Raw genomic sequence first — 21121 nt, 5'->3', positions numbered from 1 at the left:
AAATTTGTATAATTTGCTTTGTGTGAGGAGACATTTGTGGTGTAATGCTCTATTTAATACCTGAATAATATATACTTTGTGAGTCTGACATGGAAATGGACGTGTATCATGTTTGAAAATGGTGGTTTAAGCAAATTTAATTGTGTTTTAAGAAAATTAAGATATAATTAAGTAATATTAGACTGACTACTCTCAAACGACTATTCACATTTCTGCTTCATGACCAGCAGTCCATCTTTAACCATGCTTCTCAGTAGCATTTACACATTCCTTTGGTGCTTTACTAATTGTTTCTTTTTCAACGTTTCTTGTTCAACATCTGAATTTAGATTGGAGGGAGATTACTTATTGGGTGGACTTTTTGCTTTACATGAAATTGACCTTGTGACACCTGTTTTCAACCCGGAGACCACTGAATGTTTCAGGTAAGCAAGGATCTTCTACCACTTTAAGGTTATTAGTATGGAGTATTTTAAATAAAATCAGCTTTTCACTGATTCTAATCAGCTTTTCACAATTCTAAACTGAATATTCAGTTACATTCAATTAACTTCCTCTCTGATGTTTTATAAGGCACAATTTCTCAAAATCTGGATATCAAATGATGCAAGTAATGAGGTTTGCTGTTGAGGAGATCAATAATTCCACAACTCTTTTGCCCAATGTTTCTCTGGGGTATGAACTTTTTGACCATTGTTCTAACACAAGGAATTTTCATTCAGTCTTAAGTTTCATCTCAAAGAATGGCTCAATAAACCCTAAAGAAAAACTCAACAACTATCAGCCTAAAGTGATTGCTTTAACAGGACCATATGGAAGCCCAAGAGCTATATCTGTTGCACCACTGATCACAATGGACCTTATACCAATGGTAAATTTTGTGTATTTTTATACAGTCCACACACAACAAAACACTTTTTTTTCTCCTACATTTTGTTCAGGACTAGCAAGTTATACTATGAGTGTATATATATATATATATATATATATATATATATATATATATATATATATATGTATAACAATGCATTGAGAGGCTGAGGTGTAAACATTTGAACAGAATGAGGATGTGTACATTCTTTATTTCACCTAAATATTATATATACAGGTCCTTCTCAAAAAATTAGCATTTTGTGATAAAGTTCATTATTTTCCATAATGTAATGATAAAAATTAAACTTTCATATATTTTAGATTCATTGCACACCAACTGAAATATTTCAGTTCTTTTATTGTTTTAATACTGATGATTTTGGCATACAGCTCATGAAAACCCAAAATGCCTTCTCTAAAAAAATTAGCATATTTCATCCGACCAATAAAAGAAAAGTGTTTTTAATACAAAAAAAGTCAACCTTCAAATAATTATGTTCAGTTATGCACTCAATACTTGTTCGGGAATCCTTTTGCAGAAATGACTGCTTCAATGCGGCGTGGCATGGAAGCAATCAGCCTGTGGCACTGCTGAGGTGTTATGGAGGCCCAGGATGCTTCGATAGCGGCCTTAAGCTCATCCAGAGTGTTGGGTCTTGCGTCTCTCAACTTTCTCTTCACAATATCCCACAGATTCTCTATGGGGTTCAGGTCTGGAGAGTTGGCAGGCCAATTGAGCACAGTAATACCATGGTCAGTAAACCATTTACCAGTGGTTTTGGCACTGTGAGCAGGTGCCAGGTCGTGCTGAAAAACGAAATCTTCATCTCCATAAAGCTTTTCAGCAGATGGAAGCATGAAGTGCTCCAAAATCTCCTGATAGCTAGCTGCATTGACCCTGCCCTTGATAAAACACAGTGGACCAACACCAGCAGCTGACATGGCACCCCAGACCATAACTGACTGTGGGTACTTGACAATGGACTTCAGGTATTTTGGCATTTCCTTCTTCCCAGTCTTCCTTCAGACTCTGGCACCTTGATTTCCGAATGACATGCAAAATTTGTCCAAAAGTCCAGTCCTGCTACTCTATAGCCCAGGTCAGGCGCTTCTGCCCCTGTTTCTGGTTCAAAAGTGGCTTGACCTGGGGAATGCGGCACCTGTAGCCCATTTCCTGCACACGCCTGTGCACGGTGGCTCTGGATGTTTCTACTCCAGACTCAGTCCACTGCTTCTGCAGGTCCCCCAAGGTCTGGAATCGGTCCTTCTCCACAATCTTCCTCAGGGTCCGGTCACCTCTTCTCGTTGTGCAGCGTTTTTTGCCACACTTTTTCCTTTCCACAGACTTCCCACTGAGGTGCCTTGATACAGCACTCTGGGAACAGCCTATTCATTCAGAAATTTCTTTCTGTGTCTTACCCTCTTGCTTGAGGGTGTCAATGATGGCCTTCTGGTCAGCAGTCTTACCCATGATTGCGGCTTTGAGTAATGAACGAGGCTGGGAGTTTTTAAAAGCCTCAGGAATCTTTTGCAGGTGTTTAGAGTTAATTAGTTGATTCAGATGATTAGGTTAATAGCTTGTTTAGAGAACCTTTTCATGATATGCTAATTTTTTGAGATAGGAATTTTGGGTTTTCATGAGCTGTATGCAAAAATCATCAGTATTAAAACAATAAAAGACCTGAAATATTTCAGTTGGTGTGCAATGAATCTAAAATATATGAAAGTTAAATTTTTATCATTACATTATGGAAAATAATGAACTTTATCACAATATGCTAATTTTTTGAGAAGGACCTGTATATATTTATTTTAGGCACTCTGTCTATATTTCCATTTAGTGCATGCCCATCAGAATATAAATGTGTCTCCCAGAAGCTAGCTCTAAATGCATTGTTTTTCCTTCTGGGAAAACCAAATAATTTGTGGGATCTGAAGGATTTTTCTGAAGAACAGCTAGAAGTTTATTGATTCAGGACAAACGTACTCGGTTACTAACGTAACCTCGGTTCCCTGAGATGAGGGAACGAGTACTGCGTAAGCTAGCTTACGCTATGGGAAAAGGTCCCCTTTTCTCGAGAATATGAAGCCAAAAATTATCCTTAATTTTTAAATAATGTAAAACGCAGTGCTGCAGCACAGCAGACCCAAGCGAAGCGGCTCGCACGCTTATTGGCTGTGCTGCGGCAACTGCAGCAACCTATGGTGAGGCGGCGGAGAGTAACGAACCAATGGGGGCGCTTCGCGCCCATTGGACGTCAGAGCGCGCCAAAATAGGCGTGGCTGGAACTATATAAGCCACCGCTTCACCATAGGGATCAGGTTTTAAATCGACTGAAGCGATCACCCGGTCCGAGCACATAGCACGGCAGGTTACGCAGTACTCGTTCCCTCATCTCAGGGAACCGAGGTTACGTTAGTAACCGAGTACGTTCCCTTTCGAGAGTACTCTCGTACTGCGTAAGCTAGCTTACGCTATGGGAACACAATGTAAAACGCCGTGCGTGCTCGGGAACTTCGACCTGTCACAGCCCGAGGCGAGAGCTCGGGGCTTTATAGCAGGAGAAATCCCAGTCCCAACAGCCAACCTTAGTGAGCTTTATATAGGGAACGAAAAAAGGGGGACGTGATAAGGCTTAGCACGTCTATATAGAAAGTACCCTGGCCTGCAGGGCAGGGACTTGCAGATTATAGAATGTAATAAATGTGGACGGAGAGGCCCAGCCTGCCGCCGCACAGATATCATCCAGTGGTATCCCGCAGGACCACGCCCATGACGAGGCCATACCTCGGGTGGAATGGGCTCTGATGCCGAACGGGCAGTGAAGGCCCTTAGATTTGTAAGCCAGCGAGATAGTGTCTATTATCCATCGCGATAGGCTTTGCTTCGTGGTGGCGAGACCTCGGGTGCGCCCACCAAAGCATATGAAGAGCTGGTCCGACCTCCTGAATAAGGCGGAGCGTGCAATATAGGTTTTAAGAGCCCTGACAGGGCAGATGAAGCTCGCGTTGCTTTCGTCGCTTTGCGAGGAAAGGGCTGACAGCGAGATGACCTGCGCTCTGAACGGTGTTGAGAGCACCTTGGGGACATAGCCGTGTCTTGGTCTGAGAATGACTCTGGAGTCATTAGGCCCAAACTCGAGACAGTCAGCGCTTACAGATAGCGCATGTAAATCCCCCACTCGCTTGACTGAGGCCAGAGCCAGTAGAAAAGCGGTTTTGAACGAAAGAAGCTTCATATCGACAGACTGAAGCGGTTCAAAAGGGGGGCCCTTTAAGGCCTCTAGGACCGTAGACAGGTCCCAGGAAGGGATTGAAGGGGGTGGGGGAGGGTTCATCCGACGAGCTCCCTTAAGGAAACGAATGACCAGTTCGTTTTTTCCCAGTGATAGGCCGGCCACCGGAGCATGAGAAGCTGCAATGGCTGCCACATACACTTTGAGCGTAGACGGGGATCTGCCCGCATCTAAACGCTCCTGTAGGAAGGAGAGTATCTCCGTCACGTCACATAAGTGAGGGTCTAGGTTCCGTGTCCCGCACCAGGTGGAGAACACTGACCATTTCTGCGCGTATAGGCGCCTGGTTGAGGGCGCTCTGGCTTCCGTAATGGTCTTTAACACTCCCTCAGGGAGGTTCCCGGGTACCCGTTGAGGGGCCATACATGAAGGGCCCAAAGTTCAGGGTGGGGATGCCAGAGGGCGCCCTTCAGCTGCGTGAGGAGATCTTTCCGCAGCGGTATTGGCCATGGGGCTGTACTGGACAGCTGCATCAACTCGGAGAACCAAGGTTGGGTCGTCCAGAGTGGGGCTACTAGCAGCATAGCACATCTGCTCTTCCTGACCCGATCGATGACCTGCGGTAGCATCACGACCGGTGGGAAGGCATAAAGCGGGCGTCTGGGCCAATCGAGGGCCAGCGCGTCCCTGCTCTTTGAAAAATATATTGGGCAATGAGCGTTGTCTTCTGAGGCGAAGAGGTCGACCTCTGCCCTGCCGAAGATGCTCCACATCAACTGAACCGTCTGTGGGTGAAGAGACCACTCCCCAGGGGGAACATTCGCCCTGGAAAGCATGTCCGGGCCCCGGTTCAGGATGCCAGGTACATGCGCTGCCTTTAGCGAGCACAGATTGTAATGTGCCCATGTCAGAAGACGCTCGGTCAGGGTGTGCAAGGTTTCTGACCTGACACCACCCTGGCGATTTATGTAGGCCACCACTGACATGCTGTCTGATCTGACCAGAACGTGGTGGCCCTTTAAAAATGGGAGGAAAGCTTTCAGGGATAGTTCGACCGCTATCATCTCCAGACAGTTTATGTGTAACAGTCGCTCCGGGCTCGACCAGAGGCCGGAGGCAGACCTGCCCTCGTACAGGGCGCCCCAACCGAGGTTGGATGCATCTGTCGAGACTACTTTCCATTTCGAGACAGCGCCCGTGCTTACGCCTAACTGATACCAGTTGGCTATTTTCCAAGGGGCCAGAGCTGTGATGCAGCCGTGGGTCACCCTGATGCGCGCGCGGCCGGAAATCCAGGCGCGCGCTGGAACACAGTCTCTCAGCCAGCGCTGTAGTGGGCGCATGCGCAGCAGGCCCAGTTTGAGAACCGCAGAGGCTGATGCCATCAGACCTAGCATTTCCTGAAATCGTTTGAGCGGGTAAAGAGACCCGGCTTTGAACGACACGGCTAAATGCTGAATAGTGAGAGCGCGCTGTGATGTCAGACGCGCTGTACATGTCACAGAGTCTATGTCTATCCCCAAAAAGGAAATCCTCTGGCTGGGAGACAGAGCGCTCTTGACAGTGTTGATCGTGAGACCCAGGCATTCTAAATGGCTGAGGATCCAGGATCTGTGTGTCGTCAGTAGTTCCTCGGAATGGGCTAAAACTAGCCAGTCGTCGAGGTAGTTCAATACTCGCACTCCCCGCATTCTCAGGGGTGCGAGAGCGGCATTCATGCACCGTGTAAACGTACGGGGTGCTACGGAGAGGCCGAATGGAAGAACCATGTACTGATAAGTCTGCCCCTCGAAGGCGAATCTCAAGAATGGCCTGTGATGGGGTGCTATTTGAATGTGAAAGTAAGCGTCTTTCAGATCCACTGAGAAAAACCAATCCCTCGGGCGAATTTGCGCGAGTATTTGTTTGGTAGTTAACATTTTGAACGATCGCGTCATAAGCACTTTGTTCAAACGTCTGAGATCTAGGATGGGTCTGAGACCGCCATCCTTTTTTGGTACGAGGAAGTAGCGGCTGTAAAAGCCTGACTCGCGCTGCGCAGGGGGGACAGTTTCTATCGCCCCTTTTGCAAGAAGGTTTATCAGTTCGGCGCGAAGGACGTGTGTCATTTCGCTTTTCACTTTCGTTTCGACCACGGCGCGAAAGCGCGGCGGTCTGCGAGCGAACTGGAGCGAGTAACCTCGTTTTATTATATTCAAAACCCAATTTGATATGCCGGGGATGGCCTGCCATGCAGCGGCTCGTGCGGCTATGGGTTGAATGTGCTTCGGGCACTGGCCGCCTGTTATGAGGGGACCAGTAGCTCGAGTATGCTGTGCTTGTGACACTGTGGTGACAGCGCTTATTTGTAGGGTTGCGCACTGAGAAGTGGGCACGCGCGCTACATTTAGAGCACCTCCGGCGCGAGCGGGAAGGTGGGCATGAAAGGAGACCCGAGTGAGTCTTTGTGACACTTGGGGGAGTGTGTATACATGTAGGGGTGCGTACTGTGTAGTGGGCACACTGCCTACATAGAAAAAGCTCTTTTTGTGCTTTATTGAGGTCGCCGTGAAAACGGCGTTTGTGTGCAGGCGTGCGTGCATTGTAACAGGATCGTTTACTGCAGTGTAGACATCTCCAACCGCCTTTAGTGAGGGGATTGGAGGAAGCATGTGAGGTTTCTTGTGTGGTGGTCCGGCCGCAGCGGGACTTAACCACGGTCTTTTCAGCCCGAAGGTCAGGAGGGCTTCGGAGGCTCGGGGTTCAGCACAATCCTGGGCCGAGGTCCCCGTCTCTCTGGCGGTTTGCGGCTCGTAGAGCGAGAGCGGTGCTGGGTTTTGGTCGCTGGGCGAGACTGTAAGTCTGGCTGCGATGGCTTCGAGGTCTGAGGGGGCGGCGCATTTCTACGGCGTCCCGCAGCAGAGCTAGAGCGTTTCGGCAGGAAGTGTCTCATTGCCTGTGACGTTTTCTGAGCCTCAGTGAAGCGTTCAGCGAAACCCTTAACCGACTGGCCAAAGAGGCCGGAAGGCGAGATAGGAGAGTCGAGAAAGGCGGATTTGTCGGCGTCTTTCATCTCCGTGAGCGTGAGCCAGAGGTGTCGCTCTAAAACAGCGAGGCTTGCCATGCTTCGGCCGATCGCTTGTGCTGTGGTCTTTGTCGCACGCATGGCTAGATCAGTAGCGCTGCGGAGATCTTTAAAGTCATAGGTATCTGGGGCAGACTCGTCCAGGTTACGGAGAAGTCTGGCCTGAAAAACCTGCAGCACAGCCATGGTGTGTAGAGCCGAAGCAGCTTGACCAGCGGAGGTGTAAGCTCGGCCAGCGAGAGCTGAGGTGGCACTGGTGAGCAGGGACTGGCGCTGCTCGTGCACGAAGAGGACAGGCGAAGGAGAGAGAGCGGGCGAGGCACGCGGGGAGTGTTCCGGTGTGAGCTCGCGTCTAGCAGTATGCTCAGGCATTCTCTGATCGCGGCTTTTCTTACGCGGCACTTGAGAGAGAAGAGGCGGAGCGGGTGGAGCATCGTGGCTGGTTTGAGCTAATCGAGCCCGCAGGGTCGATATAGCCATGTCGTCGCACTCAGGGCAGCCGCCCTTGAAGAGTGCGCTCTCAGCATGCTCGCGGCCCAGGCAGGAGACACAGATGATGTGGCGGTCCTCGCTGGGCAGAGGGCCTCGGCAGGAAGCGCAGGCCCGAGGCATTTGAAACAACGCCTCGAATTCTGGAGGAAAAAAGTGTGATGCAGCGGCAAACACACTAGCTTTGAAAAGGATATAGTCACGCCGGATGGCGCAGCAGGAAGCGAGTGCTGAAGGCGGCGTCGAGATGAAGCACGAGCCGGCGTCCTCAGATCTGCGTTGCAGTGCTATCCCGCTGAGAGGCTTTTCGACGGCGTGTAGAGGCTTCTCCGGAGAAGACAGCGAAGTGCAGGTGAGATCGCTGAAGGAGATGAAATCTGATCCCTATGGTGAAGCGGTGGCTTATATAGTTCCAGCCACGCCTATTTTGGCGCGCTCTGACGTCCAATGGGCGCGAAGCGCCCCCATTGGTTCGTTACTCTCCGCCGCCTCACCATAGGTTGCTGCAGTTGCCGCAGCACAGCCAATAAGCGCGCGAGCCGCTTCGCTTGGGTCTGCTGTGCTGCAGCACTGCGTTTTACATTATTTAAAAATTAAGGATAATTTTTGGCTTCATATTCTCGAGAAAAGGGGACCTTTTCCCATAGCGTAAGCTAGCTTACGCAGTACGAGAGTACTCTCGAAAGGGAACAAGGGACTCATGAACAACTATCACTAAACAAACAAACAAAACAAAAAACATCAGTGGATCGTTCAGGTAACAACAAAGTATTAAGAATCCAGCATATGTAAACTTTTGAACGGGGTCATTTTTATAAATTCAATAATTATTTTCTCTTGTGTACTATATATAAATGTATTTTATGTGAAATATCTTGTTCAGGTCAGAACTAAATAAAAAATTAACATGCATTTATATGGTCCCTCTTATTGGTAAAATAATTAACATTTTGCCAATTCTGCAAGGTGTGTGTAAACCTTTGACCTCAACTGTATGTATAAATGTTTTCTTCTCTTTCAAAGGTGAATTATGGAGCTTCTAGCTATGTGCTCAGCAATAAACTTCAGTATCCTTCTTATGTAAGAACACTTCCTAGCAACAAAGACCTAATAAAGATGATTATTCACATTATACAGTGGTTTGGATGGAATTGGGTTGCCTTTCTTGGAAGCCAACAGGATTTGGATGGACTAAATCTGTTTAACAAATATATAAGAAATACTAGCATTTGTTTAGCCTTTCAAGAGGGTTTGAGCCTAAATGCAAACTATAGTCAAACGCTTAAAAAGATTGATGAGCTCAACATCAATGTCATTGTAATTTTTGCTTTGCCACAATATGCAACCAAAATAATCAAAGCAGCCATAGCAAACAACATCCAAGACAAAGTATGGATTGCAAGTCAACACTGGTCTATGAATAAACAGCTTCCAAGTGAGCCAGGAATTAGGAAAATTGGCACAATCATTGGCATTACGGAGAACCTATTGTCATTGCCTGGATTTAACGAATTTGTCTATGGCCATAATGATAGAGCTGAGAGTGAAGTCCAGGGGAAGAGTAAAATATGTAATCAAGTTTGTGATTACTGCTCATTGTTGACCGCAGAGGAGATTATAAATGAAAATCCCACACTCTCCTTTGCCATTTATTCTGCTATATATACCATAGCTCATGCATTACATATAGTTCTGCATTGTGACATGGATGAATGCCACAAAAATATAATGGTCAAGCCATATATGGTAAGTAAATCCATGTGAATCCATGATAAGTTGAATAATTATTATATTTACATTGTTGAAGTAACGTTTTAATTAATGAATAATGTATTTTTAAAAGTATATTATACCTTATTGTATTATTGTTTATATTATTTATTGTGCAATAATTTAATAAAAGAGTAAAACAAAAGTAATATAAATTGTATTAATATTATAGTAAAATAACTTCAATATAATATAACAGATAATATAGTTATATGTTACTTTTGTTTTAAACACCTCACAACAGCTTCTTGAAGAAATAAGGAAGTTGGATTTTCTACTCATTGGACGTCACATTAAATATGATGATAATTTTGATCCAACCATCAGTTTTGCAGTTGTGCTCTGGCGCACTGATGTGAATCCTCCACAGTTTAAGATTGTGGGCTCATATGAGAATCATCTGGAAATATATTTTACCATGGACAACTCTCTCCTTCTCTGGCATAATGGTTCTGTAAGTTTTTAATGTTCAATGCTCAAGATTTTATTTACAATGTAAAGTCTTGGTACAGCAGTTAGGGGGAAGGGATAATTCAAAAAGAAAAGACAAGACACTTCTAGCTTCAGGAGGGGGTTAAGGCCAAAATAACAAACAGAAGGAGGATGCTACATGGGAATAAGGGAATCTAACTTACTTATCAATCAAAACGTCAAAATAAACAATATGTTTCTTCCTTGACTTCTTCACTTTCTTAAAGAAAAAATTGAGCTCGGAGCACACAATCTTCAACATGATCTGGGAAAACAGACTCTCTGGTGAACAGCCAGTTCCCTCTGTTCGAATGCAAACTGCTCTTCACAGCTCTGGTGAGGGACAGGTGACATAAATTAAGCTTCTGTGAGAGGTCAGGGAGGAACAGAAAACATCTCTAGGTTACGTATGTAACCCTAGTTCCTTCGAGGGAATGAGACGCTGCGTCGAAAACGCTTTGGGTAACGCGTTTAACGCGAGCGACTCTGAATATCATATCTAATCTGTCTTATAGAAGAGCGTGACGTCACGGGGGGGATGACGTAAGCGACCAGGAAGCTATAAAGGCACGAGCCGCGCAGCTGGCGTCAGCTTCGAGTACCAGCAAGCGCCGGCAGGGGTGCCGGGGGTATGGCCTCGAGACGCAGCGTCTCGTTCCCTCGAGGAACTAGGGTAACATACGTAACCTAGAGACGTTCCTCTTCAGGAACTCGAGCTGCGTCGAAAACGCTTTGGGGAACGAGTACCAACGCTGCCAGACTACCAAACCCCTGCCTAGTGTGTATCCGAAGAGCACAGCTTAGGACGAGAGGACTGAAGCACCTGGAGTGACTGGCATGTCTAAGCCATAGAATTTTGCGAAACTAGAAGGCGTGGACCACCCCGCAGCATTGCAGATGTCCAGCATGGACACACCTGTGTGGAGTGAGCCTTGACTCCCGACAGCCGGGGACGACCAGAGGACTCATAGGTGGCGTTGATAGCCTCGACTATCCAACGACTAATAGTCTGCTTAGAAGCAGGAGAACCCCTCTTGTGGGGACCGTAGCATACAAGCAATTAGTCTGTTTTCCTCCACAGAGCAGCTTTGTGGACGTATGCGTCCAGCGCTCGAACTGGACACATACAATTTAGCTTCTCTTCGTCGGGCTCCCGAAAGGGAGGAGGACAGAAGGCCTGCAGCACTACAGGTTGTGGTATGACAGAGGGAACCTTAGGAACATATCCCGCTCGAGGGTATATGAACTCTTTGGTCATGCCAAGTGCAAAATCAAGATAGGTAGGGGCCACTGAGAGGGCCTGCAAGTCTCCTACTCTCCTCAGAGAGGTAATTGCCAACAGAAAGGCGGTTTTAAGAGTCAGATGTCTGTCTGAAATATCTTGAATGGGCTCAAACGGAGGTTTGCACAAAGCCTCTAACACCACAACCAAGTCCCACGGGGGAATAAGGGACCGTACTGGAGGTCTCAGCCTCAGTGCACCGCGGAGGAAATGTGTAACTAAGGGGTGTCTTCCCAAAGACGTAAACCTTCAGCGTGGAGTGGGTCAACCCTGCAGAGAGCCTGGCCTGTAAGAACTCCAGAACTGTACCAACTGGGCAGTTTGCTGGGTCTAGCTGGCGGTCCCTGCACCATGAGGTGAAGAGTTTCCACCTCAGGGCGTACAGTTTCCTCGTTGAGGGTGCTCTGGATTGGAGGAGGGTCTCAACAACCTCGGTTGAGAGACCGGATGCTATTAGTTGTGCCCCCTTAGGGGCCACACCCTAAGCTTCCACAACTGCGGGCGAGGGTGAATTATCGTGCCCTGCGCCTGTGAGAGTAGGTCTGTCCTGATCGGTATCTCCCATGGAGAGCCGTCGAGGAGCGAGACCAGATCTGCGAACCATACTCGGCTCGGCCAGAACGGGGCTACTAATAACAGACGGATCCTGTCCCGGCGTACTCTTGCCAGAACTCCCGGGAGCAGAGCGATAGGGGGAAAGGCATACAGACGAAGCCTCTGCCAGGTCTGTACCATAGCGTCCAGTCCCAGAGGAGCTGGATGAACTAGAGAGATCCAAAGGGGACATTGTGATGTCTCTTGAGTCGCAAAGAGGTCTACTTGAGCTCTGCCAAAAACTCTCCATATCTGCTTCACCACCTTGGGGTGAAGTTTTCATTCCCCGGGCCTCGGCCCCTGCCTCGACAGTATGTCTGCACCCATATTTAGTTTCCCAGGAAAATATACTGCTCTTAATGAGAGGAGTTTGCTCTGGGACCACACAAGGATCTGGTGCGCCAGCTTGTACAAGGGGCGCGAACACAGACCTCCCTGGTGGTAAGAGACCACCGATGTGTTGTCGATTCGCACCTACACATGGTGACCCCTTAGGTCTGGGAGGAAGTGCTTCAGTGCACGATAAACTGCTAGCATTTCTAGACAATTGATATGCCATGTCAGATGGCGACCGCTCCACAGACCACGGGCAGGGTGGCCACTCATGATCGCACCCCAACCAGTGAGGGATGCATCCGTCACTAGTATTAGACGGCGACAAGGAGCTCCCAGCACCGGGCCCTGATTCAAGAACCAAGGTTTCTTCCACATGTCTAAGGCACGGAGGCAGCGCCGCGTGACCTTGATAGTTCAAAGTGGATTGCCCCTCGGGGAAAATCCCTTGGTCTTGAGCCACCACTGTAGGGGTCTCATGTACAGCAGGCCAAGAGGTATCACGTTGGATGCAGCTGCCATCAGACCCAACAATCTCTGAAATTGTTTGACAGTGAGAGACTGGCCTTCTTTGACTCTCTCGACTGAGATGAGGATCGACTCGATACGAGCAGGGGACAATCGTGCCTGCATCGCGGTTGAATCCCATACTACGCCTAGATAGGTGGTTCTCTGAACTGGAGAAAGTACACTCTTCTTGGCGTTCAGTCTCAAACCCAGCTCCCCCATATGTGCGAGAACGACATCTCAATGCCGAGCCGCAACCTGCTCTGACTGAGCTAAAATCAACCAATCGTCGATGTAGTTGAGAATGCGGATGCCCTGCATTTGCAGGGGGACCAGAGCCGCGTCTACACATTTTGTGAACGTGTGGGGTGAGAGTGCAAGACCGAAGGGAAGTACTCGATATTGGTAAGCTTCGCCCCCGAAAGCGAACCTCAGAAACTTCCTGTGTTGTGGAATGATGGATATGTGGAAGTATGCATCTTTGAGATCTATTGTGACAAACCAGTCCTCAGTCCTCGGAGCTACAACATGCGTGATCATGAGCATTTTGAACTTCAGTCTCATAACTGATCATTTTAAGACCCGCAGATCTATGATCGGATGCAACCCCCCATCCTTCTTTGGAACTATGAAATACCTGCTGTAAAACCCAGACTCCCTGTCTTGAGGAGGGACCACCTCGATGGCCTCCTTCTCTAATAGGGTTTTCACCTCCTGTTCCATAACCAGAGCCTGCTCGGGGCCGACTGTCGTTGGGGTAACCCTGTTGAATATCGGTGGTGCAGAGCCAAACTGAATACGGTAGCCTATTTCTACTGTATGCAAGACCCATTGAGATACATTTGGCAGTAGTTTCCACGCTGCTAAGTAATCTACTAAGGGAATCAGTCTCTCGAGACTGACCTCTGGTGTAAGAGGCCCCCGAAGGGGCAGCGAGCATCTCAGCTCCACGACGCACGCGGGCGGAAAATACTGAGGACATTGCTCGCTGTAGGCCGCTGCGCCCTGGAACTCTGGCAGGGTTGGGCAGATCGGCCCCCAGAAGGCGCTGAGGCGAGACGGGCACCGTGTAATGCGTTGTACGCCACTCTACCCCAGTAGGGACCGCCCTCTGCAGTCATGACCGAAACGTGTCAGGACTTCTTAGCTGAGGGCCTCCCAGCCTGAAGTACGGCCCTCAGATCTGCCTTAGGCTGGGAAAAACCCTGGTTCTGAACCCGCTCTGACGATAGACTGAGAGGGCTGCTCCCGCCAAGCAGCCCTCCAGTATATATAATTTCTCAGAGTGGGATTAATGTCATTATATTCCTCAGAATTTAATGCAAACAAACAATCAGATGAGTAAACACGGTCTGCCTTGTTGTTATAATTCATATCTAACTTCTCATAGTCAGATAGATGCTGAATTTAATTCCTCAGAATTCATGCAGTTAACCAATCAGACGAGTAAAGACGGTCTGGTTTTGGTAAGATTCACATCAAAACTGAAAATGATGTAATACATGCATTGCCTCGGCAACACACGAACCGCTTAGTCACACAAACAATATTAATCTCCTCTGAGATAAGTAGCTGCAGCTGCGAGTTCACAGAGGGGGAAGGAACCGATACGTGTGCTTCCGAACCTCGAGAACGAACTCTACATCTAGGGAACATGGGTGGAGATAGGCGGAGCCGTCTTCAACTCGTCCCCAGATATACGAGAAGCACAGTCAGCCCCCTTATTTTTCCCTGAGAGCTGACTGCATGGGCTGCACTCCTCATTAATGCTGCTCGTTATAAAGTTAGGCATAATATGCTTGTGTAACTGATGCTTGTGCAACTGTTGTCTGTGCAACTGATGTTTATGCAGCTTATGTTTGTGCATCTGCGAGCTCATCGACGCACTCTGTTTCAATCTTCTCGGAGAAAGAAAGGCGGTGCGTCACGGCCGTCACTCGGGGAGAAGGACCGTAACACTCGGGCTTCCGAACCCGGAGATCGGGCAGATCTGTCGGGTGAGGTAGGAGATAGGGAAGTGCCCATCTCCATACCCTCCATCAGATCTTATCTGCGAACCCAGCGAGTGCAGGCGCCGCTCTGCCTCGGCGAAAGCGGGACCGATACAGCGAGGAACACTGGTGAAGAATCCCTCTCGAGAAGAGTCCTCCAGGATCGAAGCGTCCACACTGGCTTGTACCAGTGCAGGCAGTCGGCTCCCTCAAGATCCGAAACAGCATGCCTCGATCCCAGGCAGACCGCGCACAGACAGTGTATCCCTACTCGTGATGAACACACAATCTGAAACACGATTTCAGATGTCTCGTCTTAGCTTTGCTCTTTGACTATTGCTTACTCTTTGAGGAGCTAATAGTGACAAACAACAATAAATAAGACTGACAAGACAGAATAACATGAACACACAGAGCGCTCGCTGAAATACGCGAAGCTGATGCCAGCTGCGCGGCTCGTGCTATTATAGCTTCCTGGTCGCTTACGTCACCCACCCCGTGACGTCACGCTCTTCTATAAGACAGATTAGATATGATATTCAGAGTCGCTCACGCTAAACGCATTCCCCAAAGCGTTTTCGATGAAGCTCGAGTTCCTGAAGAGGAACTACACTTCCCAGCAGGCTTCCCAGCAGCAATTGCTGTGTTTGAAATGCCATATTATCATACTACTCTTGCTATTTCAGCAGTATCCAGTATGTATGATGTGCAAATTTTCTGTATGCATCAAATACCTGGATGACCTTGCTAAATATAACACAAGTCCACTGAAATCAGTACAGAATCTGTGTTCGGAATGACATACTACCATACAATTCCTGCTATATTGCAGTATGCTGCGTGTATACTGTGAATAGTAAGTGAATGTTCTGTATGCATGGAATGCCCGGATTACCTGCTACATTGGCTGAAATTTGATGTATGCATCTGAAGACACTGCATGGGATACTGTTTCCCAGAATGTAACGCGTAATGTTTCATCTTCAAACGTGTGAGTGAACTAGCACTTTTATACATACATGTTACTGTAAACTACAAACTGTCACTGTTTATCTAAAAACAATATTGCAAATAGGGCATAAATTGTACTTTAATCTCTACAGCATTTTTTTTTATCAAGTCAAATGACATCACCTTTATCTCTATTGTGCTTTATATAGTACAGTTTATTTAAAAAAAATTATTAATAAAAATATTGAAGTAATATAATATATTAACAAAAAAAAAAAGGAAATATAAATATAAAGGAAATATTAAAAAATGTGAAATAAAAAGTCATTAATAATACAGTGTTATTAGGTGGTTAGCAGTATAGGTGTAGGGAGGTTTTTGTCCAAATAAAGTTGCATTAATTTAATGATATTTTTAAGTATGATAATTGAAACACATGTTATTGCATACTGTTTTATAATGTATTACAGTACTGAAAAATAAATATCTACCACCTAACTACTATTCACACAATTATTATTGGTTCTGTTCAGTATGTAAAGTCCATTAATTATGAAATGAGTTCTTACCACGTGTACAACCGAACAGTCCAAAACAAAATCCCGAATGTTGCAAGCCTTACCTGGCTACCAAAATCATTGCTTTACCAAAAAACTAGTTCGATTAACTCCTGGATGACATGCCACATTGGAGCAATGACCCCATCGAATAACGTCTGACCGTAATCTCTCGGGCACGAATAGGCTGATTTGACATTCGACTCAATCTCCCATGTGAGTGTGGAAACAATACGTTTCTCAGTTAAAATGCACTCGGAAGTAGTTGGGTGATCAGAGCGGTGAAAAACACCAGGGGGAACCAGGGGAGAATTGGCAATGAAAAATGAAAAAATTGGAGATGAAAAATCTCTTCAGTGTGGTTCCCGGATGTGATGAGGGTGATGTTGCTGGTGGTGTGTGAGATGGCTGGAAGTTCTTGTCCGTTCAGTGCACTGACAGAAATCTTGTGAGGAAGGGGGGTGACTGGAATTTGAAGGTGAAGAGCAAGTGATTTGACAATGAAATTACCTTCCACCCCCGAATCCAGTAAGGCTTGACACTGATGAAACGTGGTTGCCCATTGCAGTCTTACCAGGAGGAGAGTTGATGATGAAGGTTTCTCTGTAGCCAGTCCTCCCGACAGTAACCTCGGTCCTACTGCCGGGCTTGGTCTTTTACCGAGCAGTCCCTTAGAAAATGTCCAGATCCTCCACAGTAGATGCAGAGTCCCTTCATCCTCCGCCTCTCTCTCTTCTCCCGGGAAAGCCGAGCTCTACCGATCAGCATGGGTTCATGATCACACGTAGCACCAACCGCATTACTACTTCTGGTTCTGTGATGTTCCGGGAACTCGGAAACCACTGTCTGACGAGTATGCCTCTCTAGTCGCTGTAAACGTGCGTCCACCCGAAGCGCCAGATCGATGAGACCATTAAGATCCGTGAAAAGTGTGAAAATCTCCTTCTGAATGTGGTCGGCCAACCCATGCAGGAACATGTCCCACTGCACCTCCTTATTACATTTGCACTCTGCCGCTAGGGTGCAGAACTCGCTCGAATAGTCCGAGACGGGTCTGTCCCCCTGACAAAGCTTGGTGAGTTGACGGGCCACCTCGCGTCTCATCTCCTGGAGAGTGCTTGGAACGAGGCACAGCAGGGATCTTGATTCTCCCACACCACCGTTCCCCACTGAGCCACACATCCTGAAAGCAGCAAAGAATTGTAGTGGTGGGTCAGACAGAAGCAAGTGCACGATGGTCCACTCCTGGCAGCACAGGGACACAGATGGGCAACCAGTCTTCCGTGGAACACGAGGAATGGAATGACCATGAAGACAACACAGGAATCAAGACAATAACGCGGGAACAGGACAGCCATGGACAGGACGACTCAAAACAAACTCCAACGATCTGACAAAGACAGGAAGTGAGATGAGAACATATATAGGCCGGTGTAAGTGACCACAGCTTTCGGTGGTGATCAGGTAATTGGTAATCAGTGGCCACACCTCCAACACAACCAAACACACACAGAGAGCATAAGTCAGCAAATTCAAGAACCGTGACAAGACATGTCAAGACATCCTTCCTTCTGTGAATCAAGCCCATAGTCACGCCCTAATTGAACGACTGTTGGTCTTTTCAAGTGACCAGAGCAGTTACACAGGCATGGCTCACCATGATATAAATGCATCCTTGACGCCCCGCATTGGTCTGTTCTGCAGGGCTTTAATTTTGGTGCAGGATTGCGGGGATTGCACATAATTATTTCCGCAAGTTGAACTTTCATAATGCAAGAAATTCCCGCACAAATGTATTTGCTTCATCTCAGATCAAATTATGCAATACATCCACAGAAGCAAAAACAGAAATGTTCTGTCTTTATTTCAGAATTTAATTCTATTAACAGCGCGGCACCGGACTTCTCGGACTCTCTTTGAGTCCTTGTAGCATCGGTGTAATCTGTGGTATGCTCTAATATTCTAAGGCGCACGCAAATGCAATTGAAATCTACTGCATGTGACTGTGAAAAAAAAAATGTAGGAGCACCACTGCGACTGACCCGAGCATATGTTTGTTTGTGCTAAGGTGAGCCTCAAAAGTTTCTCTGTGTTTTTGCAGCATTTAGGAATGTATCACAGACATAGGCTATCTCAAGAATCCTTTCATAAACAAAGTAGACACAAGGTAAATAAGAGATTAATTGTGCAGTGTAGAGAGCTTCATTGATTATAATGGAACTTTGTGAAATCGTGATGAACTAAGGAGGATGATAGATAGATTTAATGGTTATTAAGGGAGTTTGTAAATGTGATATTGATTTAATAGGCTACACCAGTTTACTATAACAATATTGGCTGATTTTGCTCTATTGCATCGACAAAAAAAGTTTGAAACAAAGTCACAGCTCAGCCACTGTGCATCTCCATTCAAACACAGCGGTGTACTGGTTTATGAATAAACCTTTTTTTTTAAACGAATCATTACTGAGTCGATGATTTAATTACCCATGCTTTATTCCTGAATGAATCAGCCATTCGAACAAATCAATTGAATGAATGATTCAGTGACAAAATCAGTGGGTGTGTTCGACTTGAAGCTCGGCTACAGACGGCGATCAACAAGAGTAGCCGCTTGCAGTCGGGGGCAGAGTTGAAAATGGAGCCGTCAAGACGGACAGTTTCTGCTCCCGTTAGTGACACTCACGTGGTGTTTGCATACATTGTCATAAATGAAGTGCATTAAATGCAGTATTTGTAAAATACACAGACGTTTTAGAAACTTTTTCATGAGCAACAGAAATACATACATACTGCTTATATATTCGTTATAAGCAGCGGCATATTTTCAAGAACAAAGTTCAACATATAATATTTAAATACTAATACATTGGGGCATATATGCTTTTATCAGTGTTACTCAGTACAACAGTGCGACTACATTTAAAAGCTTTTACCATTCTAAAAACACAGATTTGTGTCCATTATTTGAACTGAAAAGGTTCGAGAAACACACGTGATCGTTGCCATGTGCTGGATCTGGCCAATCGTGAAGCAGCTGTGTCGTCATCAGCACTCCTGCAGCCACTCTGGAGAAACTGCGGCGTCTGAGTCAGACGGCTGCTCTCGAAATGCTCTTGCGGTACTTTGATGCCACACGTGACAATCATGTGGCGTTGGCGCCGTCTCAAGTCAGACAAAATTTCTAACCGGAATGCACTGCTTCAAGTCAGATAGCGATCGGTTTGCGCAATGCTGTGTGAAGTCGAACGCACCTAGTGACTTACTGCCATCTACTTAGTTTAATTTTTAATGTATCTTTTCATTTATTTAAATAATTTAATATTTCTATATTCAAAATGTTATATAAAAAAATTTATCTCACCATGAATTTATAAATTTAATTGCACTCATGCCACCTCAGTAAAACGTCTGAAAATACACCTACATACCAATTTTGGTATGGTTTCATTGACTGCTGTGCTAGGTGGGGTCTGGGGTGACTGGTGGTCGTTGCAGAACTGGAGCGCTTGGGCAAATAAGTGCTGCATTGCCTGGGACGGCTTCTGTGATGCTGTAAAACACTCTGCAAATCCCCCGAAAATGGGTCTAAATAGGACCGTTAGGGGAGACCAGAGAGTCAAGTAAGGGGGACCTTGTCAGCTTGCTTAATCTCAGTGAAGTTTAGCCATAAGTGGCGTACCAACACCACTAAGCTGGCCATTGTCCTCTTCCGATGGCCTGTGCTGTAGCCTTTGTAGCTTGCAAAGCCAGGTCTGTTGCACTGCGCAGCTCCTTGACTTGGAGGAGTCTGGCCTGGAAGACCTGGAGCATGGCCATGGAGTGACATGCTTTCATCCTATAGCTCGTCCTCCATTACCCTGAACAAGACCATGTTGCTCGTATCCACCGAGGGATGCTGGTCTGAGTGTTCCAAGAGAACGGGGGAATCATCTCTGCTTGGCGAGGGCAAGGCACGCTGGATCTGGGCCAGCGTGAGCTCACTTGTAGCCAAGCGTTTAGTCCCCATAATCGCTGGTTTTCCTCAGGAGTCCCTGGGAGATAGTAGAAGGTAGGTTGTGAGGGGCAGAGCAAGGCATGACAATGGTGAGCGCTTCAAGTCCTGTAGATTAGCGAAGGGAATATCGTTGTCACTGAAGGATAATTGATGGCCCTGTCCATTCTGGCTGGTTCTGGCGGGCTTCATCACCATAGGCTTGAGCAGCTCTGTGGATGCGCTGTCCTTGCAGGATGTTTAAATCTGCATTGTTTATATTTTGCTTAGTTTATAATTTTAAATGACAGATGTTATCTTTGTTTATTTTTTCTCTGCAACATTTTTCCTACTGTATTAACAGAAAAACGTCAAAGGAATTTAGTATTTTGACAAGACGAATAAAAATAGTGGACAGGCTATTTTTGTACCACCTACATTTTAATAAATTTTCTCTCTGCGACACTTTTTCCTATTGTGTTGTAAATGTTATCCTTGTATCCTGACAAGACAAATAAAAGTAAGAAATAAAATTTTTGTACATTTTTATTTTACACTTTTTTTCCTACAGGTTGCATAAAATATAAATCAAATTTTGTGTCTAAAGATAATTCATATAAATTCAAGTCAAAGTCAAAAAATTCAAGACTCTTCACAAGACTAATAAAATAACATACAACTTTGTGCAGACTTTTATTTGTTAGCCTCTCTCTTGTTATTTCAGTAGCAGAAATTTAAATGTGAGATTCTGGAAATGAGATGTAAATTTAGCCAGAATGGTTGGTTAGGGAAGAAAATTATTTTAAGTGGACAGCAGGTGAACAAAGAGCGGGTGGGTGTGGAATATAACTTTACGGGAGCAGGCAGGAGCGGAACTAAAAATAAAAAAAAAAAGTCCTGCGCAGACCTCTAGTCTGTGCCACTGGTGTTTTCAAGTTCTCCTGGGGAAGTTTGTGTTCAAGGGTTAGCAAGTTGTAATTACAATATTAGGTCATCAATTTAGTCAAGTCAAGTAAAATCATTGTTATTT

General features: G+C 46.2%; 1 protein-coding gene across 1 annotated transcript in view; it reads left to right on the top strand.

Moving 5' to 3' along the window:
- The first annotated feature begins 243 nt into the window (after positions 1–243).
- Positions 244–21121, top strand: part of LOC132097084 (taste receptor type 1 member 1-like) — a 28990-nt gene continuing 8112 nt past the window's right edge. Inside the window, exons 1-4 of the mRNA XM_059502716.1 lie at positions 244–425; positions 574–871; positions 8686–9408; positions 9677–9886. Coding sequence (XP_059358699.1) covers positions 244–425; positions 574–871; positions 8686–9408; positions 9677–9886 — 1413 coding nt within the window. The remainder of the gene's footprint in view (positions 426–573; positions 872–8685; positions 9409–9676; positions 9887–21121) is intronic.

Source organism: Carassius carassius, chromosome 21, assembly GCF_963082965.1.
Source record: "Carassius carassius chromosome 21, fCarCar2.1, whole genome shotgun sequence".
In the NCBI taxonomy this organism is placed as follows: Eukaryota; Metazoa; Chordata; class Actinopteri; order Cypriniformes; family Cyprinidae; genus Carassius; species Carassius carassius.
Note: the sequence above shows the minus strand (reverse complement) of the source record. Positions and strands in the feature narration are given on the sequence as shown.